The sequence below is a fragment of the Pangasianodon hypophthalmus genome, chromosome 6 (assembly GCF_027358585.1).
Source record: "Pangasianodon hypophthalmus isolate fPanHyp1 chromosome 6, fPanHyp1.pri, whole genome shotgun sequence".
Taxonomy (NCBI): domain Eukaryota; kingdom Metazoa; phylum Chordata; class Actinopteri; order Siluriformes; family Pangasiidae; genus Pangasianodon; species Pangasianodon hypophthalmus.
Genome location: NC_069715.1, coordinates 9,940,193 through 9,967,965, shown reverse-complemented (window position 1 = coordinate 9,967,965; position 27,773 = coordinate 9,940,193). Strand labels below are relative to the sequence as shown.

General features: G+C 40.1%; 1 protein-coding gene across 1 annotated transcript in view; it reads left to right on the top strand.

The window, feature by feature from the left end:
* Positions 1-27,773, top strand: part of tmtc2b (transmembrane O-mannosyltransferase targeting cadherins 2b) — a 99,179-nt gene that overhangs the window by 25,555 nt on the left and 45,851 nt on the right. The window contains exon 2 of the mRNA XM_026927546.3: positions 26,533-27,109. Within this exon, the coding sequence (XP_026783347.1) occupies positions 26,533-27,109 (577 nt within the window). The remainder of the gene's footprint in view (positions 1-26,532; positions 27,110-27,773) is intronic.

Genomic DNA, 27,773 nt, shown 5'->3' with positions numbered 1-27,773 from the left:
TATTGATTCTGTTTGAACAGGCGGTTGTTTTACATTTTCAGAACAGAAGGCTGTGGAAGACTTGGGTCCTTTTGACCTCCACTGGTTTCCATAGCATGGATTTGGCACGGGGTGAACAGCGAGATGCAGGACATTGTGTGCTGAGATTATGCACGTTAGGCCACAGATCCAAGAAGTTGGTCTGTGCCTGCGGCTGGCGAGCCGAGCTGAATATGTCTTCTGTGTGAGGGCTTTAACCCACTTTGTGTGACTTGAATTTTTAATGAGAGTTAAGCTGCAGGAATGCACTCTCCAGAGCTGTAGATGTGGTAAACTCTCTCTCTCTCTGTCTCTCTGTCTCTCTTTGCCTCTTTTCCCTCTGATTGAATTATTCAGCAGAGGCGTGGGCAGACGACTTACTGATGCAGAAGTGGTGATTAGATTCACCAAGAGTACAAAAGGAGTGAGACACATGGTCTGGATCAACAGAGTTGTCTCTTCTAAAATCAGTAAAATAATACTGGTGAATGCAGTAACAGCATCATGAACAAAATTGAATTCTTTCAGTCTTTTAGATCTTTTTGATGATTATTACAGAACGCAGGTTAAAAACATTATTTTTCCTAAATTAAAAATTTTAAATTTTATTTTTTTTAAAATTAAAATTAAATAATGTTAAATAAAAATTAAATTATGTTAGTGGTGGATGTTCTCAATGCAGCAGTGACACAGACTTTGACATGGCAGTATATTTCTTGCTGGTACAAATACTGTCACGTTTAAACACATCACTATCACTGCCAGGTTGACGTGAAGCAGTCCATCAGCCAAAACCATCCAATTAACACCAGTCCTCTAGTCAGGAACTCGCAGTGATGAAGGACTAGTGAATGATTAACATGCACTGTGCATGGAAAAACATGAGTACTTATTGTGTAACTGTATAACAGTAAGGCGCACCAACAAGACAAAGTGGCCAGTAAGTAGCCTAGACACCATGTTTCAAAAGCAAATAGTTTGAGTTATTGTAGGGCCGACAGATTCCTGTTGAATACCTAATACCTAAAACCCCCGGCATTGCTGCTGCACCCTGATGCACCTGGAGTGGAAAGTCATTATCAGAAATCAAACATCAATATTCATGTGTATATCTTTGTTATCAAAAGTAAAAGCATATTACGTGTCTTTTAACTTGCCTTTGGTGGTGTGTAGATACCTGTTGAGAGCAGTTTCTTCATCAACTGAAGACTTGCGGTTGGTCAGTAATGTCAGAAGAAATCCTCTATTTTGTAAAGCTAGGTGGATCAGACTGAACGGAAATGGATCACCTTATTCAGTTTGTGTTTCGGAAACAACAAAAGAAGTCACGTTATTGCTAAAATGTCCAGGTTTTAACTTCTGTTCATTGAAATCACTGGCAGTGAATAAAATACTTGTTATTAAGTAGAACCTGGATCAACTTCAACCTGAGCAAATTAAAACAAAATGTAGGAAAAACAAATGAAGTTATGTTCAATAAAGTGAATATTGCTAAATATTTATGTATAGAAATGGAATTCTAATATGTGCTTGTGAAAAAAGTAGCGTTAATAGTAGGGTTGGAGTTAAGAAAATGGGTGGAAGTTCATTGTTTCTGGGTTCTTTTTTGGTTTCATTGTTGTGAATTTCATCGAAAGTGCTGATTCTCACTTATCCTTTAAAAGAATGTTAGAGTTGTCTCCTTGTGATATTAAATCTGTGAATGTGGATAAGTACCAATCTGTGAATACTTGGTATTTATCGCTTTGGTATTCAATAAGCAAACTACTGTGAACTTTAGAAAGTCAGAGGAGTTTTCTTCTAATGTAAAACAAATTTGCACTGTTTGTGTTATTTCTATGCATTAAGTCTGTTCTTGTGTGTGCAGTTTGTTGTAGATGTACCCATGTCTATGTCGTACCCATCCCCCACTACAGTTTCTGATTGACAGCCGTACTCATGGGCAGGGCCTTGTCTTGTGTCTTGTTGGGGCCCCTCACATTTGCACTGTGCTACTGTCTAGACCTACAATAACAATGTAAATTAAAGGCACCGTATACAAACTGACATGCGGAATTGCCGTGCACTGAATGTTGTGCGTCTCTTTCTGTTCCTGCACCTGAGCCTATGTAGGTTGAGCAAATTTTCCAATAAACTTGTCACCTGTGGTATTAACCGCACTGACACAATGGCCTGATTTCATATCTACCACCTGAGTTTCAGTGGAGGCTGCAACCAAAGCCACCAAACTTCAATTAATGGTTTTATACCTTGTTCTTGTATTCGGTGTCAAATTATTCGATTCTTGTCAAATTATATATTAAGGATCGTTATGTAGTTAATTTACTCGTGCTGTAAACATTGAGCTGAGTCAGGAAACAACGAGTCATTATAAAGAATAAGCGTCACATTATGAACCCTTAATAGTTAATAATGTTTTATCTGCCTCAAGGACTCATATGTAGTGCAGCTCTCTCGTATAATACACGAGTAACTGTTGTGATGTTTCAGCAGTGTTTTAGCACAGAGTGTCAGTTTTGTATATATTTTAGTTTTCATATATGCACTGCCAGCAAACATTAAGGTGCATATTATATTTATAAAAAGTGATGTAGTTAGGCTAACCCTTTTATTCTTTCTGATCGAGTTAAGCGTGTACTGGAGCAGAATATATTCATAGGTAAATACATAACAGCAAATTACAAATAACAGTACAGACATAACGTGTCTCTCATAATGTGTTGGGTCACAATGTCATAACCAGCTTCAATCCTACTTAACATCGATTCTACGAGTCTGTGGACCTCTAATGCAGGGAAAATCACCATTCTTTCAAAAGATATTGGTGTTTTGGTGATGGTGGTGTCACTCCAAAATCTACGGAGAAATCTCTCATTACATCATTTTCATCCTCATCAACCAGTTCAGTAAGTCCTTGTGCCATGGGGATGGGGGCGGAGTCATCATATGAGCTTGCTAATCAAAATCATCGCTGACTTGATTGCATAAATATTTAGGCCAGTTTGCGGTGGGAAAAATTTTATTTATATATATATATATATATATATATATATATATATATGTATGTATATATATTTCAAAAGCCACAGCAAGTACAAAACTCCACTGGAGTAAATTCATAGGCCATAACATTTATGATTTTTGATTACTTACTAGACACTTCCTGATCTGCTCGACGTGAAAGACTCATTTGCTACTGCTAGCAGTTACTTTAACCTCTGCCTTGTGATTTAATAGACAAGAAGGCAGGACTGCGGTGTCTTTGGTCAGTAAAACATAATAAGTCGCTTATTATTAACATCGCAGATTTTTTCATGCACTTCTTCAGTTAACCATCCCATCTACTGACATACACTAGGGTTTTTGTGGTAAAATTCTTTTTTTTTTCTCTGCCTGCTAGGATTTTCTTGTTAGCAATGTTGGTACCTCTAGTAATATATTTCACAGAAAAAGTTCTCATAAGATGAAGCCTGGTGCAGACAGCAGAGAGCAGGCCTGGGTGCCATGCAACGTGTACTTATTGACGGTTAGTCAAATGCGCTCCACATGCCACTGTGTATAATCTTAAAATGTGTTTGAAATACTGGTCATGATGAATGTACGACTGTCTTGCTGCAACTCTTCCATACTAATGAGTTAAATATGTTTGAGCCCATGCTGTTCTCAAATAGCGGCTTTAGCATTCTTCTAGCATTGCCAGGTTTTTGTTGTTAGTGTGGGAAGCCTTCATAGTTTATGTCCTTATTTAACAAGCTTGCATTTGTAATATCCTACAGCTTGGATTTACTACCATGGATGCCTATGGGATGAATCTGCTCGGTTCCCAGTCGTGCTCCAGACCTCCCAGCTTCACATTTTACCCGAGCTGCTGTAAACAGGTGGTCCTGAGGACAAGTGAACACAAACACGTGTACAAGAGCGATTTTATTGTCTCAAGCTCTCCTGTTTTGGGTTTACTCGATGGCCTTGGTGTGAGTCTCACTCCTTTGTTCATTTTATGAGACTACGCCAACACCTCATGTCAGACATGGCCATGATTTGCTTGAACAGCATGAGACACCTATTTCACTAGGACACTAGCTGGTCAGAGTAGATCCTGAAGGATGTTATAGCAAACGCCTTAGTGAATGTTTCTGGGCAAGCCAATTGTTTGCATTCCTGTATTACAGTGGCTCATAGCTACAGCCCAGCTGGAAAGAAAAGTGCCATAAAAAGCTATTAATTGCTTCCAGTAGGTTCCCTTCCAGCTGCTCTCAGGTCTGTTGTTCTCACCATTCATGGCACTGCTCAGTGAAATATTGTCTAGTATGAGAGCAGCTTGAACCTCTGGCTCATTTTGCATAACATATCCTGGGATTTGTTTTAACAGCAACCTTACATGAAGAAAAAAAAAGTAGTCGTATATAATACATTGATCTACTATGTTTGTACATATACGTCTACATAATTTTTTAGATTTTATGACCTAATACAGATAAGTTAGCAAAAGATGTTTCCTCAGATTACGTGTGTTTTATTCTTACGTCTGGCACCATGACTAGGAGTTTATGCGGAATAACAGATGTCCAAACCTTTCCTTTCTTCTGAAACCTTTACCTCAGTTTGAAGTAGCTGAAGAACTCCAGAAAGCATGATTTGGTTTTATTTGTGCTGAAACAAAAAAGGACTGGGCTGAACTGGCCTTTTTGTAAAGTCAGCTCTTGTGTTGCATGCATTTTCAAGATTAATGGTGAGACAATCTACAGGAAGAGTGAATTTGTGCATGCTAGTTGAGAAAGTGATGCTTGTCTTGTGCTAGTTAATGAATTTCTGCTTTATTTGTTTTTTAAAGGAAAAATGTTCAAGTAAAGCTCTTTTTTGATCTCGTGCTTAACTTATGATTTATCAGAAGTGCTCCTTACGTAGGCGCTATGTGCTCGTGGTCATTCGGAAGAGGAGGATCTTAGCTGTCCATCAAACAAGTGGTTAGGTTAGTGAAAAGCACGAATAGTTACAATAAAAGCAGAGTAAATTACGTAAATACGTAAATTGGCGGTACTCTTCATTCGAGACAAGAATGTTGCAGGTTTTAAGCAGAATAACTTGTTGGGAAACAATTTGAAAGCACATTCCGATTAAGTTCTACGTATAATGTAAATTTTACATAAGTGTTAAGCTATTATATGGCTCAAATATGATTACTTTTAAAAATGTATATAGCTAAACTTCAAGTTATTCCACAAGAAAACAATCCCCAAACATTGACTTCATAAGACAAAGCTCCATTTCCACTAGGGATAGTTAACATGGCTGACAGTCAGAGCTCCCAGCAGCTTCCACCCCCTTCACACATCGCCACTGAGCAGGAGCTGTGGCAATGTGTCGCCAGTTCTGGCTTTTGGGTTTGCAGAGCCACTTTAATAAACTGCTGCTCTCTGAATTCTCCCAAATGCCTTTCTGATGCTTTCTGAGACCTGTCCAGAAGAAAGCATAGATCAGAATTAAATGAGGCTTCAGGTATGCACAGATTCAGTTCAGTGAAAGAATAAAGCCACTTGTTCCTCACACCAATTTTGCACAAGCATGAGGCCACGGTTCAGTTCCAGCTGTTGTCCAGCCTCCACTCAGTAAGCGCATTGTAAGACAAAAAACACCCCCAACTGACAAAAAAATGTACAACAAAAGCAAGAAAATGACGTGTGGTTCATTCTTTTTGGTAAAATATTATAATTCTATGTAAAGTCATCAGCCCAGACCTCAAACTGATGTATTACACTGAACTAAATTGCTGATAAATGTTTTCCCAATACAAGTGAAGCATTTCAGATGATTAATGCTGGACAGAAGGGGTCTGAATTTGCAGTGCAGTGTGCAGAGAGAATAAGAGAGGTTCTGGAAGAAGGAGAGAATGGCAATAGCTGTCTCTCTCTCTCTCTCTCTCTCTCTCTCTGTCTCTCTCTCTCCTACAAGATCTTTTTTCAGGCTCTTCCAGCAGATGACTCAGAGAGGCAATAACCGTTGAAAGCCTTTGAATAATTTCTGCTTGGGTTTATAGGTCACTGTGCCATTTTTTGTCAGACCCTTTCTGGAAGGGTAGCCAGTGATGCAATGACTTGTCCTGTCTTTTATTTTTCACTTTCTATCACTCCCAGTGGCCTTCCTCTTGACCTCAATTTGACCCAGACTGCACCTCTCTCACAGTCTCAAATAGATTATAATTAAAGAAAAAGAAAGTGTTAGAAAGCACTTTTCTCTTACTATTATAATGTGTCCCAATGTGTTTTATTCCTCTTATACCACAGATATTTGGCAACTATTCCATGTTTTATTAAAGAGCATTGCGTACTATCTATGCGTTTAAAGTTACATTTAATGTTGTGGAACATTCGCTAAACTGTTATCACTTATGCTATAACAGCTATAAACAGCAAATCCCTTTGTCCTGAAGATTCCTTTGGTGAAAAACTTATAAACTGCTACAAATCTCTAACATTGGGGACTCCTTCTTTGTCAAATAACAGTATTTTTTTTTAAATCTGTTTATTATCAGCCCTGTGAATTAGCTGTTATTATAGGAATGATAACTTATTAGACATAAAGCATTAATCAACACCTTCAGTCCAATTAGAATTGAGAATTCAGAAGCTCTATGATAATATGTAATAAATACTTGATTTGGTTGGTATCAGTTGTTATTTTTATGGAGGAGATGAGTATCATTTAATTGTCACTGTCTTCTATACTCTGACATTTTCCTCAAGTGCTTTTCAAGACACTGAATAGTCATGCGTATTGGAAGAAGAGGGAAGATCTGTAACCTTCATCCTCCACTAAACCAGACGCGTGCTGAACTTCTCAAGTGTTCGACAAATCGGCTGAGTCTCTCTGATAGCCTTGTCCAAGTGTTTTAAGATCCCTCCAGTAGAAAGAGATATTTGCTAATGCTTGCTTATTGCTTGTTATACAAGCACACTACTTCTGCTATTGTTATACATTCTTTGGAGTAAAACACGGTGTGTGAATATCATCATTGTCGATATGGATTTTTCACCATGGGACATTTTATATCTAATGATAGGGCTTTATAATAGCAGCTAAAGTAAGCCATCTCTACTCGGCCAGGTTTTGCTGGATTTGAGGCTGTGATGGAAAGATTTGGAGCTGCAGACTTTGAGGTTGAGGTGATTCATGTCTTCGCCGCTATTAAAATGAAGTACCGATCTATCAATCTCTCCACAGTATAATCCTCACTGCCATCATTCCGTGCTTAGGAAGCGGTGCAAGTGTGTGCTTCCACATTAGGTTGCAGAGACAATCATTCCACATCAGACGGCTTTGAGATGTACGTCGACTGCGGCTTGAAGTGTTCATTTCACTATGGAAGCCAGTTTCCGTGTTCGGTCTTCGCGTCTCTGTTGGCGCTCAGTTGAAGCAGCCGAGGTTGGACGTGTGCTCAATATACACGCAACAGCAAAGACTTTACACTGTTGTTCACACTTATAAATGTCTCAGACATGCACACACATCTGTCAGCACTGGTAACAGTCTGATGACATGAGGACGTGTGTGGTTTGTATTCACTGGAGCCTGTCACACGTACAGGAAACGGCAAGAAGCCCATGGAGACGGCAATCTGTCTGAATTTCTAACTAAAAAATGCCATTTTTTTTCTGGATGAATGATTAAAGAAAATGTTTAAATGTGGGGAGATGAGTGTATTGCCAGGCTTCGGCTCTGCATTGTATAAGAGCTAGCGTGATGTCACTGCCCTCTTCACCTTCCTGTCTGCATGACCCCTTATCTCCTGATGCTCAACACACGCACACACGCACACATATAATAGCTAGAAGGCTTCCTGCCCTGTGCTCCGTGACCTGGCTCCAGGGAGGAAAAACTTGATGACGCATGTTAGCACAGCTGTCGGGATGCTCTTCGAAAATAAGGACAGCTTGGAGTGTTTGATCTGTGCAAGATCCGTTCCTATATGTTTGCTTCTCGCTTGGGAATTGGGACGAATAAAAGTACTTTTTACTTTCATGAGAATGTTTATTTTCCAGACACTGTTTTTTTCTAAGTAAATACTTAGCATTTTTTATGCGCCCTTTCTTACTTATCCCAATTTGACTTTCTTGAGTAGAATTCCGAGCGGTGCCACCACAACGACATTATAAACATCACAATAATCCACAAGGAGGATTCCAATCTTAGCAATGTTCATGTGGGTCTTTTTTTGTTGGTGTTTTTCTGTTGTCTGTCAGATTCCATACTCAGCTTGAATTTGTTGTAAAAATAAGTTAAACAGCATGCTCAAAGCAGCCTTTCCCTTACAAAAGACGGAAATAAGTCCTCTGAGATTCCCTAGCAGACACGCAATACTTTTTTTCTCTCCTTTCTCTCCTTGTTTTTTTTTTTTTTTACATTAAGCACCTGTCAGTGTTTTTTTTTTTCTTTCTCTATCTTGCTGATTGAGCTTAAGTGGCCTTGCCTTTCAGCTCTCAATAGCACTCTTTCTGCTAATGAATGGATTTAGCTGGTTTTAACCAAGCCTTTTCTAAGCTCCAAGACCCACTCATCTTTTAAAAAAAAAAAAAAGGACTGAGGGTGTGACTGCACTAGCTGGTGCGATAATGGACCACACATGGACCACGCTAGCCTCCTGTTGCTATGCTCCAAACCACCTCATCTTCTCCTCCCTCTCTGCAGCTGGTGGAGAGCCACAGTTGTTCCTTTATGTGGTTTGTTCACAAAGCTGTCATATTGACAGAGCTGGGCCTGTTTCATTGTCCTTATCGCTGGGGGAGAGGCCCGGTACGGCCCTCCCTTCGTCTTTGTCCCCTCCACCCACTTGTGACAATACGCTACCGGTGAATATCTCCGACATGTTGTTAATGCAGCTTCCCTTTTGTGAATTAGAGTAATAAAAGAATGAAAATTGGATTTTGCAACGCAACCAGGACAATAGGTTTTATCCCACATTTCGCTGAAGAATGATTCCCAGTTGGAGACGAACATTTTCCTGTTTTTTTTTTTTTTCTTTTTACAACCTGATGAATGTAGCCATCTATCAATAGTAAATGTGGCTGAATATCTCCATGATTCCCCAGGAAGACAACCGCAATTTCTTCTGTCTAAATTCTCACGTTCGCCAGCGGAAAGAGTATTTGGAAGCAATGTTTATGGCTAAGATTTAACGACCGGTTAAAAGACAGTGCATTTGTGACACCGAGCCTGACATGTTTCTTCAATCCACAGCACTGTATTTTCAACCGCAGAAATGCGTAATTAGGGTCACGGAGCTGAATCTGGAACTTTATTTACAATGCCACATGAATGGAAAGGAGCTCAGCTTTCTATAGCATAAACATGCCTTCTATTCTACAGCATTATATATACAAGTCTCCGTTTCATTCTTTTAACATGGACCCATAAATCTTGCTCAATGTGAAGGGATTATAATTGGCCATTTTGGGTTCAAACACGATGACTTTTGATGTGTCACCCACATGTTGGAGACGTTTTCTCTGTGTGCCGTGTCTGCTGATGGCAGGGGGCCAGGGTAATTTCTTAAACTGCTGCACTACCGTGGGATATTACTCAGTCTTTTAAACTCCTATAAATCATATTTGTAGAAAAAGATGAGGTAACGTTTTTGAAGGCCACAGATGTAAGTCGGTGTATACTTAGTAAACGTGTAGTAAAGATTTAACAGGGATGGTTTTTTTCAGACCTTGTGAAATGTTTTATAGATTGTCGATATTGTGTGAATGGTTAGTTTATATCTTTTGAAAGTATCTGCAGGGATGGACAATCATAAATGAATTAGCTAGTCCACTAGACAGATCAAACCTCCAATGTTCTTGCCCAGTTTTGGTTGCCCAATGAACTAAACTAAAAAGATGCAACTAACATAAAAAAATGACCAGCTAATTATGGGAATTATTACAGATTAAAGAAAATGATTCAGCACTCGAATCCTTAGGAGCAGCGACTTTATGTAGCTACAACCCTTATCCTCTCCTGATAATGTTTCTGCTGATGAAGCATCATATTTGCACCTGCAGCAAAAAGGCAGAAAGTCTTTATCTAATATTTTGGCTATGAGCATTGGTGATCTCTCGCACATAAAGACATTATGTGAATCTGGCTACCACCTTACATGCGAGGTGACTGGGTGTTGTGCTAGCATTATATTTACAGCATTTGGCAAACTCTCTTATCCAGAGCGGCTTAGAAAATGGAATCATTCTAATACAGCGCCTTGGATCAGTTGGCCATCCTGATTTTAGACATTAATAAAACCATTTTTTGTGCTGCACCGTACTGTATTTTGCTCAGTTTAGTCAATTTTTTTGACATTCTGGTATTCCTGATTTTTGGAAAGTGGTATTCCTGATTTTGGAAAGCTTGTCTAGGTTCCATGCCACCTAATGTCTGTTAAAAGCTAATTCCCTACCAACAGCCAGACCACGTCCCAGGTGCCTCTGTGAACCGGAAAAGCATTCCCATCACAGAGTTTTTTTATAAACCAGTTGGAGCATGTTGCATTTAAATATGCACGTCAAGTGTTTTGTGAAAGTCAGTCTTTTTTTCTGGTTGGTCAACTAAGAAAAAAACTAGTGTCTGAACCTACTTGTCTGCCGGGCAGCTGTGAGTGAAAAACTGTTTGTCCCAGATGCCTGGGAAAGATATTTGACCTTCCCCCATAGACCAATGCCCCCACCCCCCAAATTCATATGTTCTCCATATGATCAGGGCTTTTGTGGCTATTGCTAAACAGGGAGAAAAAAAAAAAAAAAACGACAACAATGATTATGTGGGGCAAAAAAAAATCCTCCTTCTGGCTAGTTTTTACTCCCAGAAGAAAGTAAAGCCCTTCAAGAATTCTTGATTTTTTTTTTTTCTCCCCTATGTAGACCCTTTTGAGCATCGACCAACATTAAGGCTTATCAGTTGTCATAGAGTCTCTGTAGAAAGCATGGACATTCTGAGAAATTTAAGCAATTTCCTATCCTTCCCAAAACCTGCTGACTGAGCCGCAGATATTCCTCAGACAATTGCTTTTTATCACCTTTTCTCCAAGTCTGACCTGCACATATTTGATTTCTCCTCACAGATCAGTCATATGCCTTATATTCCTTTGTTACTGTTTCCAAATATAGTGCAGGACGATGCCATTATGCTGAGAAGTATCTGATGAGCATCCTTCTGTAAGGTGTGCCATCGAGCCCATCTGTTCCTCAGGGATTCAGAGCTAGCTGCATGTCTGGAGCTCATTATGCAGGCGGCAGAGATGGTGGAGATGTGGGCACATCCATCTGAGGCAGTAAGGAGGATGCGGGCCCTGAGTAGGAGACTTTAGCCTGCGGTTGATAGGGTTCCCCTATGTGTGGTCAGCTGCAAGCATGCACATACAAGCGCAGGAAGCTCGGCTTTATTGAAACCGTATGATCGTTTCAGGGGGGTTTGTGAAAGAATGAGATCTTAGAACGTTTTTCAAAGTCTCAGAATTCTCCTAGCAGTCTAATTGTACGTATGTATAATACATGTATCATTCACTCGAGTGTAAATTGATGGTTGGTTTGTGAGATGCATGTGAGGTTGTCTGATTGTGTACTCTCTCACAGCACTGGGGAAAAAAAATCAGTTGCAAATTCAAAAAGCTGTAAAGCACAACTGCTTACTTGCATGGCTGTGTGGTTTCTGTGAGTGCCTATAAAGTCAGAAATGCGTAAATGAGCTCCTTTGCAAAGACTCAAATTGACACCATGTGGAAGACAAAGCATTTAAAAATAGTTAAGTGGCAGTTGGGTTCTTTTTTCAGCATTTTTATGGCTTTACCCTCCTTCCTCATCTCACGCAACAGCAATACTAAGGATATTTTAGCATCTTTTGAATTAATGTCATGTCTTCCGGCAAATATGAATGATTTGATCCGGAGCATATTTTAAAATGATCTCTCATTTTCACTGCAGCCACTAGTTAAGGGGAATTGTGAGTTTAAATTGTCAGCGGCCAGCCTTTTCTTAAGTAATTTGGGATGCCTAATTGCTGTTTCATCTAGCCACAATTATAATGTAGATTTGCAAGTGCTCTCATTTTTTTTTTTTAGTTCATGTATAATTTCAGATTGTTACGGAATGTCTGCTTAGTTACACAGATGGCGCCTTCTTAAAGACATGCAATCAACCGTCATCATCTCCACAGCTGTAAGCACAGAGGGGAAATTAATCTCTATAAACAAGCAATAGCAATTTCTACCGGATGATAAACTCTACGTTTGTGAGATCTATGTTTACGATCCCTGGTCCTCTTGAAAACGGTGGTCTGGGGCTCACTTCAACCAAACCATCAGGTATTGCAGCTATCTGTTCTCAGTGCTGGGTAACGTAATTGTCACGTTACTTCTTGTTTCAAGTTACGTGATCAGCAGAGGAGACAGAACTCCTGATATATAAATCCAGACTTTCAGAGGACTGGGACACTAAAGTTAGCGCATATTTGTTGCGCAAGTGCTTGCACTGACGAAATCACAAAAAATGCACATCTTGTGCCGGTCTGCATGGATTAAAATATTCTTATACAAGAACGGCTCCTGGTTTTCCTACACGATGTCATGCCATGCATCCAAAAAGTGCTCTTCTTCACCGCTTGAGTGTTGGTACCAAAGGAAAAAAAAGCAAATGGATGAACCTTATCATTTTATAAACTTGCGTGATGTTTGAAATTACGCAGTCGATTGACTTTTGGAAGGAATTCTCTGTGAAAGCAAATTTGCGATTACGAGCCCCTCCCCCAGGCGAGCGCAGAAGCAGTCCTGGGTGAGGACTCAGTATTCAGTACTCAGTGTTGACTAAGTATTCAGGCCAAGTGTAAAAAAAATGCCCTAAGAATATTTTCGTGGTTTCTATCTCATTATAAATGGCTCTGCCTGCAGTGCTCCAGTGAATAATATAATGAGTATATTCACCTGGTGCCTCCTCATCTCCATACCATGCAGGGTCAGATGTTGACTCGCTCCCAGGTCACCAAAGCAACATATGTAAATTCAATTAGGAACCAGACACCTAATGGGAGGTGGATAATGTGTGTGCTTGTAAACGAGACATTCTGTGATGGCAACTCTGATGTGATTCTATCTAATGAGATCACACTGTGCAGTGCTGTGAAGGATCCCCTGCGATGCTTTATAATTAATGTGGACGTGGAAGTGTGCTTTGGGCTCCAGCTTGCTCATTAGCACAAAGGAAGAGTTGCACAATAGCAACCTTAATTGACGGAGAAATCATCTTTGCCAGGAAAATCGTATGTGCTACTATGCAACGTTTTTGCATATAGGATATACAGATGGGGAGGAGTGAGTACGTGTGAAGACTATGATGAATTTGGAGTTGTGAAATCAACGCAGTACGTAGAGTGGGAGGAAGCCGTGTTGCAATTTCCCTGGAATGTTCAATCAGGCTTGGCCACTCATGTTTTTCTTTCACCATTCTACCCTTCGCCCTTTCCACTCAGAAAGCAATATACTTATCGGGAGATGAGCACATGCCTTGGAGAGAAATGAAAGAATGAATTTCAGCCCTTGTCACACAGTCATTCAGGAGCAATCTCATTCCCACTCATTGATTTACTAGCTTGGCTCTTGTGATGATGGATTTCACAGTGCTGTGCTGAAAGGCTGGCTAATCAGAATCCTGTCTAGAGCATCAGTTCTATGATGAGGAATGGTCAATGTGTCAGGATTTATCAGAGCCCTATTTTTCATTGACCTTAGCACTGAAAACACAGTGCAAGTAAGCATATTCTGATGTACATGTCCACAATATGGGAAGACAAATCATAAATTTATTAGCTAGCCCACATGGCAAGTGAAAGCTCCAGTGTGCTTACCCAGTTCCGTGTTTTGGTTGCCCAGAAACCTAATAAACTAAACAGACTAAAAAGTGGCAGGTAATGTAATGTAACCTGATAGTAAAATTAGATCGTTAAATTCAGTAACACAGACTAAGGAGGGATGTAACAATAACTGGCTGATTAATTAAAATTTTCCAGAGAGGGAATGACAATATGTAGTCTTAAGTACAGTTTGGACATGATTTGCATGGGATAAGAGATTTGTGTATAAATCCCAGGATGGGATTGTCTTATAAATGTCATATCTCTTATAAATGCAAACTGGTTGTTTTGGTATTTCTTATAACTGCTTGTTTTAGGTCTTGTGGCTGCACAAGTTGCGCTTGATCATTAGTAGGTCACGTGCCCATAACGTGGATGAAGTGTATACCTGTGCTAGGAACTCAGTGCATTGATTTTTTGACAAGATGTTTTAAATATCATTGATATTTTAGTGTTCTGCCAATACTTGGTTTCTGTTTGGTCTCAGTGGGAGACAATAAAAAAAGCGCTTCCTGGAGTGTCTCTATACTGAAGAAAAAGTGAGAAACCCACAGGACATGATACAATCCTTAGCAACATGTAAATTCTGACAGGATATATAGTATATTACCTCAGGTTATTTGTACAGGTTCTTTTATGCTAGATAAAAGAATGCATAATATTTCCAGACTGGAGAATCATCAGTCTGTAAAAAATTACTAACATGATGAGTTTAACAGGTTAAAAAAAAAAGAGATACACTGGTAATTATTAGATTACCACCTCCCAATGTAAAACTAACGCACTCCGAATAGGGCTTCGGTTTCTATATTCTCTTCATAATGTCTTTGGTAAACATTTTGTCAATTTGCCGGGGTCTTCTCACCTTAGTTGTGTTTGTCTAGCATCTTAATTTTTTTGCTCTTTCTAATGATGGCCACATTACATCCTGGGTCGATGTCTGTAGTGTAGCATTGAGTTACAGAACTGAGGTGTGTTGCATCTCCAAGAAATATTTGATCACACTGGAATGCATTATTCAAACCTATGTATCAAATGAAAAAAAATGTTTTGGGAAAGTCAATAAAGAGTTTTTTTTTGTTTAGTTTTTTTTTGGACAAGGAGGAAAGAAAAAGCTGGTAACTGCCATATCAGCAGTCTGAACCTGTTTGTCTGCCAGGCAAAAGACTGATAGCCCAGACACCTAATCATAGCGATGTGCTCACCCTTGCATATTCTGATACTGTGCGTGTGTGGGTTGTTGTAGCTCTGCATCATTATCATTAATATTTCAGCAAAGGTGCTTTGCTGTGGTCTATTGATCAATTGGTATTTACTCTGCTAAATGCTGCGCTCCTAACTGCAGTGAGTCTTGGCTAAGATATGCCATTCTATAGTCTGGCTCAGCCTGTTTATGCCTCATAAATAATTCCCGTGTCTTGTGCAAACAGGCACTCCAAGCCGCAAGTGCAGAACATCCGCCACGTGGCTTCAGAGCTGGAGTCGGTACGCTTCAGCGGCAAGAGTAAAGCCAACTAAAGCAGCCTAAAAAGACATTCATCAGATTCCAACTGGGTTTTGTTTTCTATGTATTAGAACAACAGTTTGTGAACACTGAGAGCCCTGTTGTGAGCTTTGCTAACAGAAACCTGGCAGATTGTTGGAATCAGTCTGGAAAGCCAAGACACCCAACTGTAAAGGCAATAACCAAGACTGTCACCCACACAGCAGCTTGAAAACAGAAAAGCCATTTTCTCTGAAAATGTCTCTTCAGTGTTTGTGTAAAATGCCAATCTCCCCAGTTGTGCTGGAGCTCCGGTCTTGCATTCCCATCCCTGTACCACATGTTCCTCTCAGCCAGACCTCTGCATTCTTCAGGCCTGTTCTTATTCATACGCTGTCTGCCTCCTCATTTCACCCTGAATGATAAAGCAGCTTGCTGGTGGCCAGGATGGGCCTCAAACCCAAAACCGGACAGACTGACTACCCTTTCTGTAAGAGGACCTCCATAGCAGGCAGGAACAAAGTCCAGCTGATTTATTGTCCCCTGGCCAGAGGGGCATGCAGCATGACAAAACACCCCCTGTTGTGCAGAGGCCAGTGCGTGGGATGTACTTTCAGACCGGGGTCAACCTGGGATAAAAAGGCTTCTGTTCCAATCAAGAGGATTCACAGAGCATGAAGCATTTGGCTTTTTAGGCTAATTGATAGGATGGCTCACATTCGCTTTCAGAAGCAGAGGATAAGCAGCAGTTGATGTGGCTCATTTGTGGAGTGCTTTTAAAGCTGGTAATAGGATTTTAGCGATGAAGGTTTCAATGCTTTCCGTTCCGGGATGTGGAGGGTTTTTTAAGCATGCAGTTGCATGATCTTTATATTTAGGTTTAAAAATAGAGTACTTAACAGCAATCAGTGGAAAACGCTACAGTTCATACTCTCACACTGCTGCCTGATGGAGCGTATGGGTGCAAATCCTGCATGTCTCCCAACATTACCTGTGATTTAAAAATTTATTCATAAAAAATACAAAGCTCCAATCACTCTTGTGTTTCTAGACATATCATTTACCAAGACTGTTGTAATTCTGTGACCAAGAGCTGTTGGTTTATCTAATCTCAGTGTCAGATACCCATGGAGAAGCTGATACATATCACAACCTATTGGTTGCAAACTTCAGTCTTGATGAAATATGATTAGTTTTAAAAATGTAAGTTTTAAAAATTAATACTTTCATTAAAAAGTTTGGTTTGAAAAGTGTTAGTGGTGAATAAATGTGATTTATCTTGCAAATTTGCAAACAGGCTCCGCTAAAGCAATGTGCCTGGTTGTTTGCAGTGTCTGTCAAATAGCCTCTTCCTTTTAAAGTGTAGTTATGGACTATGGTTATTGATGAAAAGGTAGACGTCTGACCTGCGAAACTATGGCTCAACAAGGGTTCGCTTCATTTTTTATATAAAAAAAAATCTTAAATAAAAAACACATTGATCGAATCTGACACTAAATCTCTTGCAATTGCTTTTCTTTGCGAGTTAAAACATAAATAAATAAAAATTGACAGGATCTAGAAACCAAAGCTTACACTCAGACTTCTATTCTCTTTTCTTTCTTCTGGCTTGTTTATATTGCGTTTCCTTTTTTTCACTTTCAGCATAGCATGCTAAGCGAATAGCGAATAGCGTGTCTTTTGGAAATTCTCCATGAATCTGCCTTTTGAGGTGAAAGAGCAAAGACACTAAAAACAGCTAGACTTTATCCTGTGTTTGGGTTGTAAGACAGCACTCTGCCTTGCGCTGGTGATTTATGAGCTGCGGTAACATGGGTGTATATCACTCATCTTGCTTAGACAGGATGTTTTATTGGCTCTCACACCTGCTATTGGTGATAACTTACCTGTACATGTAATCCACCACCTGGGAATTGACATTACATTCTTTCCAGTTTTACTGCATCAAACCTAACAAGATAGCACGAGTTTCTTGGACATAAAAGCGACCCCTTTTTGTGATCTCATGTATTAGTCATAATCTTGTTGGTATGTATAGCGGTGGGAGAGACACGGCCGTCAATCACAGCGGTGTGTTTTGTGTACTGAAATGTTAATGGTGCGAGAGAGCAGTGTCCTGCAGCAACATTCTTTTATAATATACATAACTCGCATTACATCGCTGAAGGGAAGAAGTCCATGCTTGCTACCACTAAGCCAAGTAGTGTAGCTGTCTCAGCTGGATTCTACCTTTACAGCCTGAAAGTGAAATATGATCCCACTACAAAGCAAATGGAAAAAACATGACATTCAGGAAAAATATTTTTGAATATAAAAATTTCAGATGCATATGGTGATGGTTTGAGAACATGCTCCTATGTTGCAATTATGGAAATAGGCATTTGTCATAGAATTGAGTGTCAGGTAATGGTATAGAGCAGTAGTGGTCTCGGTGAGCCTCTCTTTCTTTACCTACCGTGGAAATTGCATACTTCTTATAGCATAACAACAAACCTATTACACTGAACAGCTCTCAGCTCACAGATCATACAGCTTCCTTTTTCAGACCTTGCATCTTCCATTATCCAAAGATGGGTATTTTTGGTCATGAAGTAACAAAAATTGGGGTAATGACCCAAAATCTTGGTACTCATCCCCAGAGGACGTGACATAGTCTGATAAAATGAGGTTCTGATCTCAGCCTTGCTCTAATTTATTACGCAGATAATGCGGTGATCATTTTTCTCTCTTTTTTGTCAGTGTAGCTTAAACAGGCACTGCACTTGCATCAATTTTCCCATTAAACGAGGATACTACTGTATATGAAAATCTGGTAGCAAGTGCTAAGTGGAGTGTGCATGTTTGTGTGTGTGTGTGTGTGTGTGTGTGTGTGTGCGTGCTGAAGAAATTGCGAAGTGATGAAAAATCTAAAGGGAAAAAAATGGAAATAGAAATGAGTGACTCGAGCACTTTGGAGTATTTATAGTTCTGTACAAGCCTTCACACTCACCCTGCCCTTGTGCGTGTTTCCGCAAGCTTGCTAATGTTGCTTTTATTGCATTGAGATGAAAAACATCCACCCATGACAATGTTAATTTCATGGTAGCCCGAGTTGGTTTGTACCGAATACAAAGCTTCTGACCCTCTCTTTGTGTGTGTTTGGATTGGCCTCTGGCCTGGGTGAAGTTCCTCTCGCTCTCTCTATTTCCACATCAATTACACCTACAGGCTGACGTTTTGACTAATTATCTGCCAAACCAATATATGACATTTGTAGCTAAATAAAATGCACTGGGACCATTTGCAACTATGAAATAGAAGTTAATTTCCTTCTCTGTTGTCAGTTGCTGTATCATTCTAAGGTTGTTCATAAATTTGAGTCTGGATCATTAGGACATTCTCGCCCTTCTGAATTGATTTGTACTGTTGCTTTTTTTTGCCAAATTACCTGTCTTACTTTATGTTTTTCATCTCAGCAATATGCTTATATATAAATTATTCATATATGCAAAATGGCTTTTTTTTCTCTTTGCCAAATTGAAAGAGCACATGATGAAGAATGACATCTTGCCTAATCTGCATATGGTAATGTCCTTATATCGGGCAAGTCTGCGGTTTCATAGCCGCACTATAGTCATTTTTGGAATCCGAGTTTCCTTGGAGTGCACAAATGGACCTTCAATCAAGAGACGTCTTTACCCTCTAGTCCTGCTTTCTTAAATAGAGATGGTATTCTGAAGTCTGAGAAGCACTTGTCTTTTGTTGAGTATGTTTGCCGTCTAAAGCCTGAAATGCACTCTGGAATGCACAAGGACAACTCCTTTGTCATGAACCCTTGTTGTCCAAGACACAATATAACCACTTCTGAATATAAGCCATGAACAGAAATGGTCAAATGGCTAGATGTTGTGATGCCCTACATTTGTTCATTCTTATTATTTGGTAGCAGTCGAGTACATATACAGCCCTGCAATTTTACAGACATTCTTCTAGCCTTGAAAAAACAGCAGTAATTATTCTTACGAGAATAAAGCAGCAGTTCTTGAGAGTTCTTCACGAGCACCACTGGGGAGGAGAAAGTTTTCTATTATTGAGCCGCAGGCATTCTCATGGGAAGAAACTGTAGACAAAGGCTTGGGAAGCAAAGCTGAGTGGTCGCAGCAGAGGACCTCCCCATAGGCATTCGCAAAATATGAATGTGGCCCTTTCAGACACCGAAGCTGGGTGATGACCCATACTTGGCAAAAAACACTGTCCCCTAACTGCCAATGCTGCTTTCCGCTTCCTTAATGCTGCCGCAAACAGCATCCCATTGTTTACTGGTGAGAGATCATGTTTTACATCCTTTCTTTACAGACACTAAATTAAGTGCAATTCAAGTGTGGCATTCAAACGTGATCTGCATTGCAGATATGTTTTGATTACTTTTTATGGTGTCTTTTGTTTTCAGCTCGAATTGCATGCCTTTTGTTTTTCATGTAGCCAGGCAGCGCTTGTCTGGAAACATCAGACTGCTATTTACACTGCTATGGGTTTCACAGTCAGCCACAGAGTTTACTGAATTTGTCCTTTAGTCTCGGGAATGCAAGCTCCAGATTACAGCAGCTCCGTTTGGACATCATTCCTCATTAGCTCAGCTCCGACCCAGCATGGAAGACCACGCTACTCACGGCAGGGCGAACGTGATAGGCAAACAGGTTCTGACAGGAGCCGTCTCAGAATCCCTGGCCGAGGCAGTGTGGACTTTTTGGTGTTGGCAGTCACATGATCCCGTCGGCCCCTCAAGAGGCCAGAGGTGTGCGGTCTCACAAAGAATGTTCCCCTGACTGGAAAAGGCATCACTAGAACTCTCTAGAGTTCCCTCCTTTTTTCTTTTTTTTTCCTTTTCACTACTACACAAATGTGATACAGGAATTACTCAACTAATAATAGTAATAATATTGCACCAGGTTAAAGTTTCATGTTACTTTCAAGGCTTGCTATGATAGAGGATTATGAAAAGCGCCAGAAGGCATTAGCTCTTGAATCATCTGGAACCTAATGCAGCAGCGCTTTAGTTTTTTTAGTCTCTCACCTCCTCATCTGTATATTCTGCTCAAACAGATAAGGTTCCAAAGCTTCAAATTTGATACTAATACCACATCAACGTGCTTGTCATCTCATAGATACCTAATTATCCGTGCCAAGCCATTACTCCGTGCAATTTCATCATATAGCTGCATTGCATTGTGGAACTTTAAGTCTAATGTTTGCTGTGTCCATTACTTGTACATTGGATTTCTCATTAATATGACTTTGAGCATGAGTGGAAAATGGTAAGAAAAGATGATAAAGGAGCTAACAGCGGAATCTGACGTTATCCCTTATGGGCAAGATTTTTGAAATTATTTCTTCTATTAAATGGCATTGTAACGGCACTAGCAATGTTCGCCTGTGATGTCAGTGCAGCTCGCAACCACTAAGTTCTTATGGGAATAAAGAGAGGAAAAATACAGCAGCAACCAACAAATTAGCACCAGAATTTCTAAAATGATTATATATCGTGTATTTCAGTGTAGGCATATTTAATGAGTTTCAAGAAGGACTTTTCCTTTAAACTCCTGAGCTGACCCTGATCACGCTGGCTCTGCATGTATAGATAGTTTCTCTTTTGCAGGTGGTTTTAGGCAAAATCTTTATAGAGAGAACAATGTGTCACAATTGTTGTCTCTGCTTTGTTCATCCATTAATGCTAATGTCATCTAAAGGTTTCTCGTATTATTTTATGTTTGTTCGTTTATCTATCATTACCAAGTTTTAACTTATACTCACGGTCTGGATCCTCTTTAGATGTTTTAGCTTCTGCTCGGGGTTGTAGGAGTCCCTGCCATGATTCTTGCCATGCTGCTGTGCTGCTCCTGTGGTGTTGAGTGTGGGGGTGTTTTACTTTTCATCTGACGTGCATGCAATTGTAAATTGCGGAATTTGGTTAACATTTTCGACTGGTTGTTGTGGGGCTTCTAGCGCAAATTTTTCTTTTGTTGCACATTAGCGGACTGTTTGTTGTGATGTGATTGTTTGTTTTGTCCTTTGGTTGAGGTTGAATTTTTTTTTTCTTTCATCTTGAATGACTGTAAAGCGACTGTGACCTTGCAGGTGAAAAAAAAAGCTAGCATTTTCAACATTCAAAGAAGCCTTAAAAAGTTCTCTTTTTTTTGCCTTTCTCATTCTTTTATTCTCATTACAGGTCACAAAAATATGTCATAATATTTTACAGTATGTATCAAGATATATAAGTTTGCTAGGAGAGTGGCATTGTTTGAAATCATTTAATGATGATTTTATTTAAAAATAAATAAAAAAATAATAACACTGAAAAGGAGGGAAATAATTACAAATCTGGAAAAAAAAATTTTAAAAAATTTATTGTAATTTTAAACATTCATATAAGTAAAACAAGTTAACATCAAATCACCTGCTTCCATAGTTTGTAATTCATGTTCTTACTAGTAAAAGGTTCTATCTCCCATTAAGACTTAAAAATTATAATACAAATGTCACAGATTGTTATAAAAAACATATTTATAAAAAGATATTGTGTACTGTGACATGATTAGTACTACAGTAGTATTACATCATCATATTGCCCACTCCTAGTTCTCATCAGTGCCTCACTTTAAGCATGTATGAATATGAAAACTAAAGATCGTTTTACGAAAGAGCTCCCCTGACTGAGCAAAGCATGGCAGAAGCTAGTTTTTTCGCCCTCGGGTTGGTGAGTGGTGTTGGTTTTTCCAAGCCTGTAGTGGTGAAATAATCACGCATAGAGCTCGGGACTCATACGCTAGCTTTCTTCCCAGCAGGATGAGGAGTTCCTTTGACAAATGGTTTACAGAGAGTAAAATGGACCTGAATAAACAGAAAGGAGGAAAAAGATGCCTGCCAAAAAGAAGGGTGGAATTATTTTTACACTGTGCAGCGAATTTTAATGCGTTGATTACGGATCATTCGTTTTCACGAAGCCTTTGCTTACTTAGCGAGCTTTCTGTATTGTTTTGCAAACAGTGAAAAGCAATCCTTTTGCCCTTGACCCGAGACTGTGTATTCGAAGAGCTGTGTTTGGCAGTGTGTCGAACAGTGTGCTGAAATCTCTTCGTCTCCATCTGTTCGGTGAGGTGGCAGGTGGATACGGTCACTACAGGCAGCAAAACAAGGCAGCATGCCAGCTATAAGCATCTGATCAAAGAGGCAAAATACTGCAGCGAAGGATGAAATGTTGAGCTCCATACAGCGCTGGTGTGAAAATTTTATAGAGATTATACCATATTGAATTCTCAAATCTGATTGGTCAGAAGGTGATGATTTATTTTCTATGACAGCAGCTCAGACAGTAGTGCTGGCTGTAATTCAGATCACAGGCTTATATTAATGCGCATGTTTTTAATACATTAATATTTCTATAGTCTATAGCTTTCAGCTAGATCTGTGATTTTTTTTTATACTGTAGCTGTTAGTGTATTTTTTTTAGGTGCTCAATCTGTATATACTATACATTTTATACAGGATCAAATTCTCCTACCACAGCCCTATTTGCCTTATTATCTGTTTATCTCAACGTATCTGTTCTCCATCGCAGTGTTTGTCTTTTTGACATGGGCGTCCCGGGTCTGCATGCATCTGTTGTTTTTCTGTTGCAGTCTTAATTGCCTGCGGTAATTACGAGTGCTGTGGGGAGTGATTGCAGCATGGTGTAGAAAAGCATGTTGTCGCATGCGCCTTGTTCCATCCATCGCAGATTTTAATTACAGGCCTGTATGTTTCCACACACACTACAAAGGAGACTAATGACGCTTGCCAACACTCCCCCTGTGTACACACACTCACCTTCTGTAAGGGCAGAGTATGTGTGTGACTCCCAGTAAGACATCACGTTGTAGGGCGACCAAGACTGCATCATAGATGACTGATAAATGGGTTAGAGTGTGTGCGTGTGTGTTGTCAGGGCCAGAGCAGACAGCATGGACCGCAGTGGGTGTGTGTGGCCTCCGGGGCATCCATCCGGTGCTGTCTCTTTCTGTTCTGCCCTGCGGTTTTGCTGTTTTATTATGCCTTTAGCAAACAAATTTGGATGTTCCCCGCGTTGCTCTGCCCGCTGGGTGAGAACAAACAAATCCTTCTTTATGTCTCTCTCCGTCATTTACTTATCTTCTCTCCTTTTTCTGTTCGTCCCTTCCCCCTCTGCCCACCACATGCCCACCAGTTTGATTGACTTGGCTTTACTCTTGGTCTCGCCATGCTTTCTTATGCCAATATGGAACTCCCTCCTTTTTTTTGCGTTGTTCTGTTTCTTTAGGTTCATGGGTGTGGTGCACGTCCTTGATCCCCTAATCTTCAGGAGGAGGCTGAATCATTTTCTGCCTTTGTCTCTCTAGTCTGGTCACTGCCTCACATACACGCTCTCCTGGGCTGTCTTTGTTTCGCGAGCATTAAGCTATTTAGTAAACACCACACAATTCCCAGGCAGAATGTCATGAATTTTAAATAAAAAGCGCTCACTATGAATACATTCTTTCTGTTAATGGTGGCTGCTTTTTAGAATTTAATTAATTCGCCTATTTCTGCTCCAAATGGACTCATAATCATTATGAAATCGTTCAGGGTTTTTATTGGTTTTTATCTCCACACAGTGCAGCATCATTTGGCTGAAGAGAATGTCTCATATAATCAATATGGCCTTGGGCAGTTCCATCGCTATCCATCATCCTGATCCAAGGACAGACACTGGATTTAAGTGCAGTTCAAGCTTGAAGGTGAAAGTGTGAAAGCCGGGCACAGGTGCTGAAAGATAAATGACCTTCAGAAATCTGGATAGCTCTGTCACCATCCAGTACACACACTTTCATCCTCTCATTACACACACATGCAGTCATGCTGCACTTCACACACTCCTGGCAGGACTGGGAGGTTCAGCCCGCTTCTTTTAGAGATCTTTCAAGGCTGGCTTGTCAGCTCAGGAGGTGATGAATGTCGACGGCTGTCCACTCGGGGCCCTTCGTGCAGTCACTGAGCAGGCGGTGAGATATGTGAGAAGCTCTGCCCTTTTCTCCCTAAAGCAATGTCCATGTGCAGGCAGTTTCAATTCAGTTCAATTTTCTTAGCAACCAGGGAGCTCTGCTATTCCAACCGTCACACAGCACGCATTATGAAACTGCTGGGAAAATATAAGCAAAGCATCTTTTAATTTTATCTCTTAAAGTAATAATAATAATAATAATAATAATAATAATAATTATTATTATTATTATTATTATTATTATTATTATTATTTACTTATACACCTTAAAGCAAAATATTCAGTAATTACTATGAATAATTCAGTAACTACAGGATAACTAATAGGAAAGATATATAGTTAAGAGAGTGAGGAGTAGAAAATTAAAACCAATAACATCAGCTGGATTAATACACAAACCTAGCTTGATTGCAATTATTATTATATATAAAGTCCTGATTTTTCTTGAAGATGATCACTGTGAGATAAATATTTTCAAAATCCTTTGAATAAGGCTTTTATGCTTCAGCTGCTCAGCTCCGTGCTGGGATTCAGCTGTGCCTCACTGTGGTCACTTTAGATAAAATTTCTAAAAGCTAGTATCCAGTAAAGAACTTGAGCTCCTTAATGGAAAGTTGTGCTCCATATTTACTGTTATACAAAATGGGTTTATGATCCTGTTTGATAATAAATCATCAGAATATATACATGGGGTTTTGGGTTATAAGTGCACCACAGTTTTGTTACAGTGAAATTCACAGAGAAATTCTTAAAAAAAAAAAAAAAATTCTGCTTCAGTTGAAAAAGCAAAATGACCTAAAATATATACAGAGTATGGATTTTATCAGTTATTGTCAGTAGGGAGGCCTGATCCTTTTTGTGTACCACATATGTGTATTGCGCCGTATGTGCCTGTATACTGCACTGTAAGAGAGAGCTGAGATTTGTTTGCTCAGCAGGAACTTATAGATCACACGTGTCAAACTCAGATTCTTCCTGGCCCACATTACCATTTATATGAAGCCTTGAAGGGCCATAATCTAAGGCTATTCATTTTTCATATATCATCTATACTACTGATTAACACCATTAACCTAGTCTCTGAAAGTAGATTAGGACGTTTCTAGGAAGGAGAAGGCCTAACAGAGATTATATTCATTCATTATTCAACTGTATGCACTATACGGCCTTGGTGATAACATTTATTAAAATGATTAAAGGTTACGTAAGAACTCACACCATCTCTGCTGAGAGAAACGTACGTGTCCTCAGACACCTATCTCTCTTGTCTTCATGCTCCATCAACTTTTCTTTTTTCCCAACGTTTGTACGTCTCTACAGTGGGTGATACATGGATGACTTGCATCAAACACAGCAGAGAGGTGTTTATTTGATGCAGCATTTCGTCCCTGTAAGGTGTGAGCCCACATGCTGTACAGTGGCAGTGGCGCATGCGGAACGTGGGCAGCCACTATGCTGTGAATTCTAGGTAGTGTGAAAATGTTGAGTAATAGAGTATTATTACTCAACTACTGAGCCATTTCAGTATAACTTTTTGTGAGTTTGTGCAGACTTGAACGAATTGTTTGGCCCACTTGCCTTGAGTTTGAGACATTTACTACGTGTATTGAGATGTGTTTTTAAAAAAAAAAAAAAAAAAAAAAAAAAAAAAAAGTGGGAGGTGGGGTGGACTCAATTTTTCACCGTGCACTCTGTTGGACACTCTTTGTTGGACAGCAGTGGCCAGACAAACTACATAGCTAGCTGCAGAATGTATTGGAAAAACCACATATTCAGATAAATCAGACGTCTTGGCCATGTTGACTACAAATCAGTCTTGTTAAAAAATTTAATTCTAGAGCCAAATGCTTGTGTTTGCTTCAAATATCTAGAGCAAAAAAAACAGATAACCTATTACAGGGGTGAAAAAATCACTCAATCTTATTAATAGTCGATAGCATAAACACTGCTCAACCTTTTGCCTCGCTTAAGCTTCTCTGCTTCCTGTTGCTTTAAATCTCAGACTTTCATTGAAAATGAATGACTTTTGGCTGCTTTGTTGTGCAGCTTTGATGCTGTTGTGAGCGCAGGTAGAGTCCATGTAGAGTGCTGATAGGTTTCACAAATCCTCTCTCTGTTTGTTTTTCAGCCGTGCTATCAAAACCAACCAGGACCTGCTTCCCGAGACGCCGTGGACCAATGTGTTCTACGACGATTTCTGGGGTACCCTGCTCACACACAGCGGCAGCCACAAGTCCTACCGGCCACTCTGTACACTCTCCTTTCGCATCAACTATGCCTTGAGTGGCCTAGAGCCATGGGGCTACCACTTAGCCAACGTGGCACTGCACTGCGCCGTAACGGCACTCTTCACGCGCCTGGCACGCCTGCTGCTGGGTACAGGCTGCTGGAGGCTGCTAGCAGGCCTGCTCTTCGCCTCACATCCTGTTCACACTGAGGCTGTTGCAGGCATCGTGGGCCGGGCTGATGTAGGTGCTGCGCTGTTTTTCCTCCTGGCACTGTTCTGCTACATGGGGCACTGTGACCAGCGGGCGGAGGGGGCACAGCGTCAGTGTTGGGCGTGGTTCGCGGGCAGCCTGGTCTGTTCGGCCTGCAGCGTGCTGTGGAAGGAGCAGGGCATCACCGTGCTCGCCGTGGCAGCTGTCTACGACGTGTTTGTCTTCCACCGGATGAAGCTGCAGCAGCTCCCTGGAATCTTCTACAAGGTAAACAAGTTTGTGTTGTGTTTTTGTTGTGATTTTTGGCAAGTCAGCTCTGGGTTTTTTCTGACACATGTAAGTGATTTCCTCCACTCCCTTCTACCTCAATGAATGCTCAGTGACCCACGGGTGGAAAGCCAATATCGTTGTGCGGGGCCGATGGGCGTAAATGTGTGTGTGCTGTTTGCTTTTCATTAGAAAATCAGTTTCTGTGTATATTCAGCTGGATGATCTGAAATGAACTGGAGTGGGCTTTGTATTCTACAGTGCTACAAAAATATACAAGAGCAGAGGCAAACAATAGAAACATTTGTGCTCGGTTTGTTTAAATGCAACGGGCCAATGAGTTTGTCTTGGTGATTTTATGTAGGAAGTGTGTAATGGTTCAATAAAGCTTTTCTCTTGTTCAGAACACTGTAAATGCCAGCTCTATAAGCACCAGTGATTCAGTCTATAATTTAATGAACCCGTGATAATTACAAAATTTCCACAATAATAAAACTAATAAATTTGAGAATGGCTTGATAGTGTTCAAAAAGGTTTAATTGCCACATTAATGCATTAATGCAGGGCAAGTGATGGAGATGAATGGTCCTCTTGTGGACAAATAATGATGTGGAAGTATTTTTCTTACATGAGAAAGCAATTAGTGTGGAGATCAATCATAAGC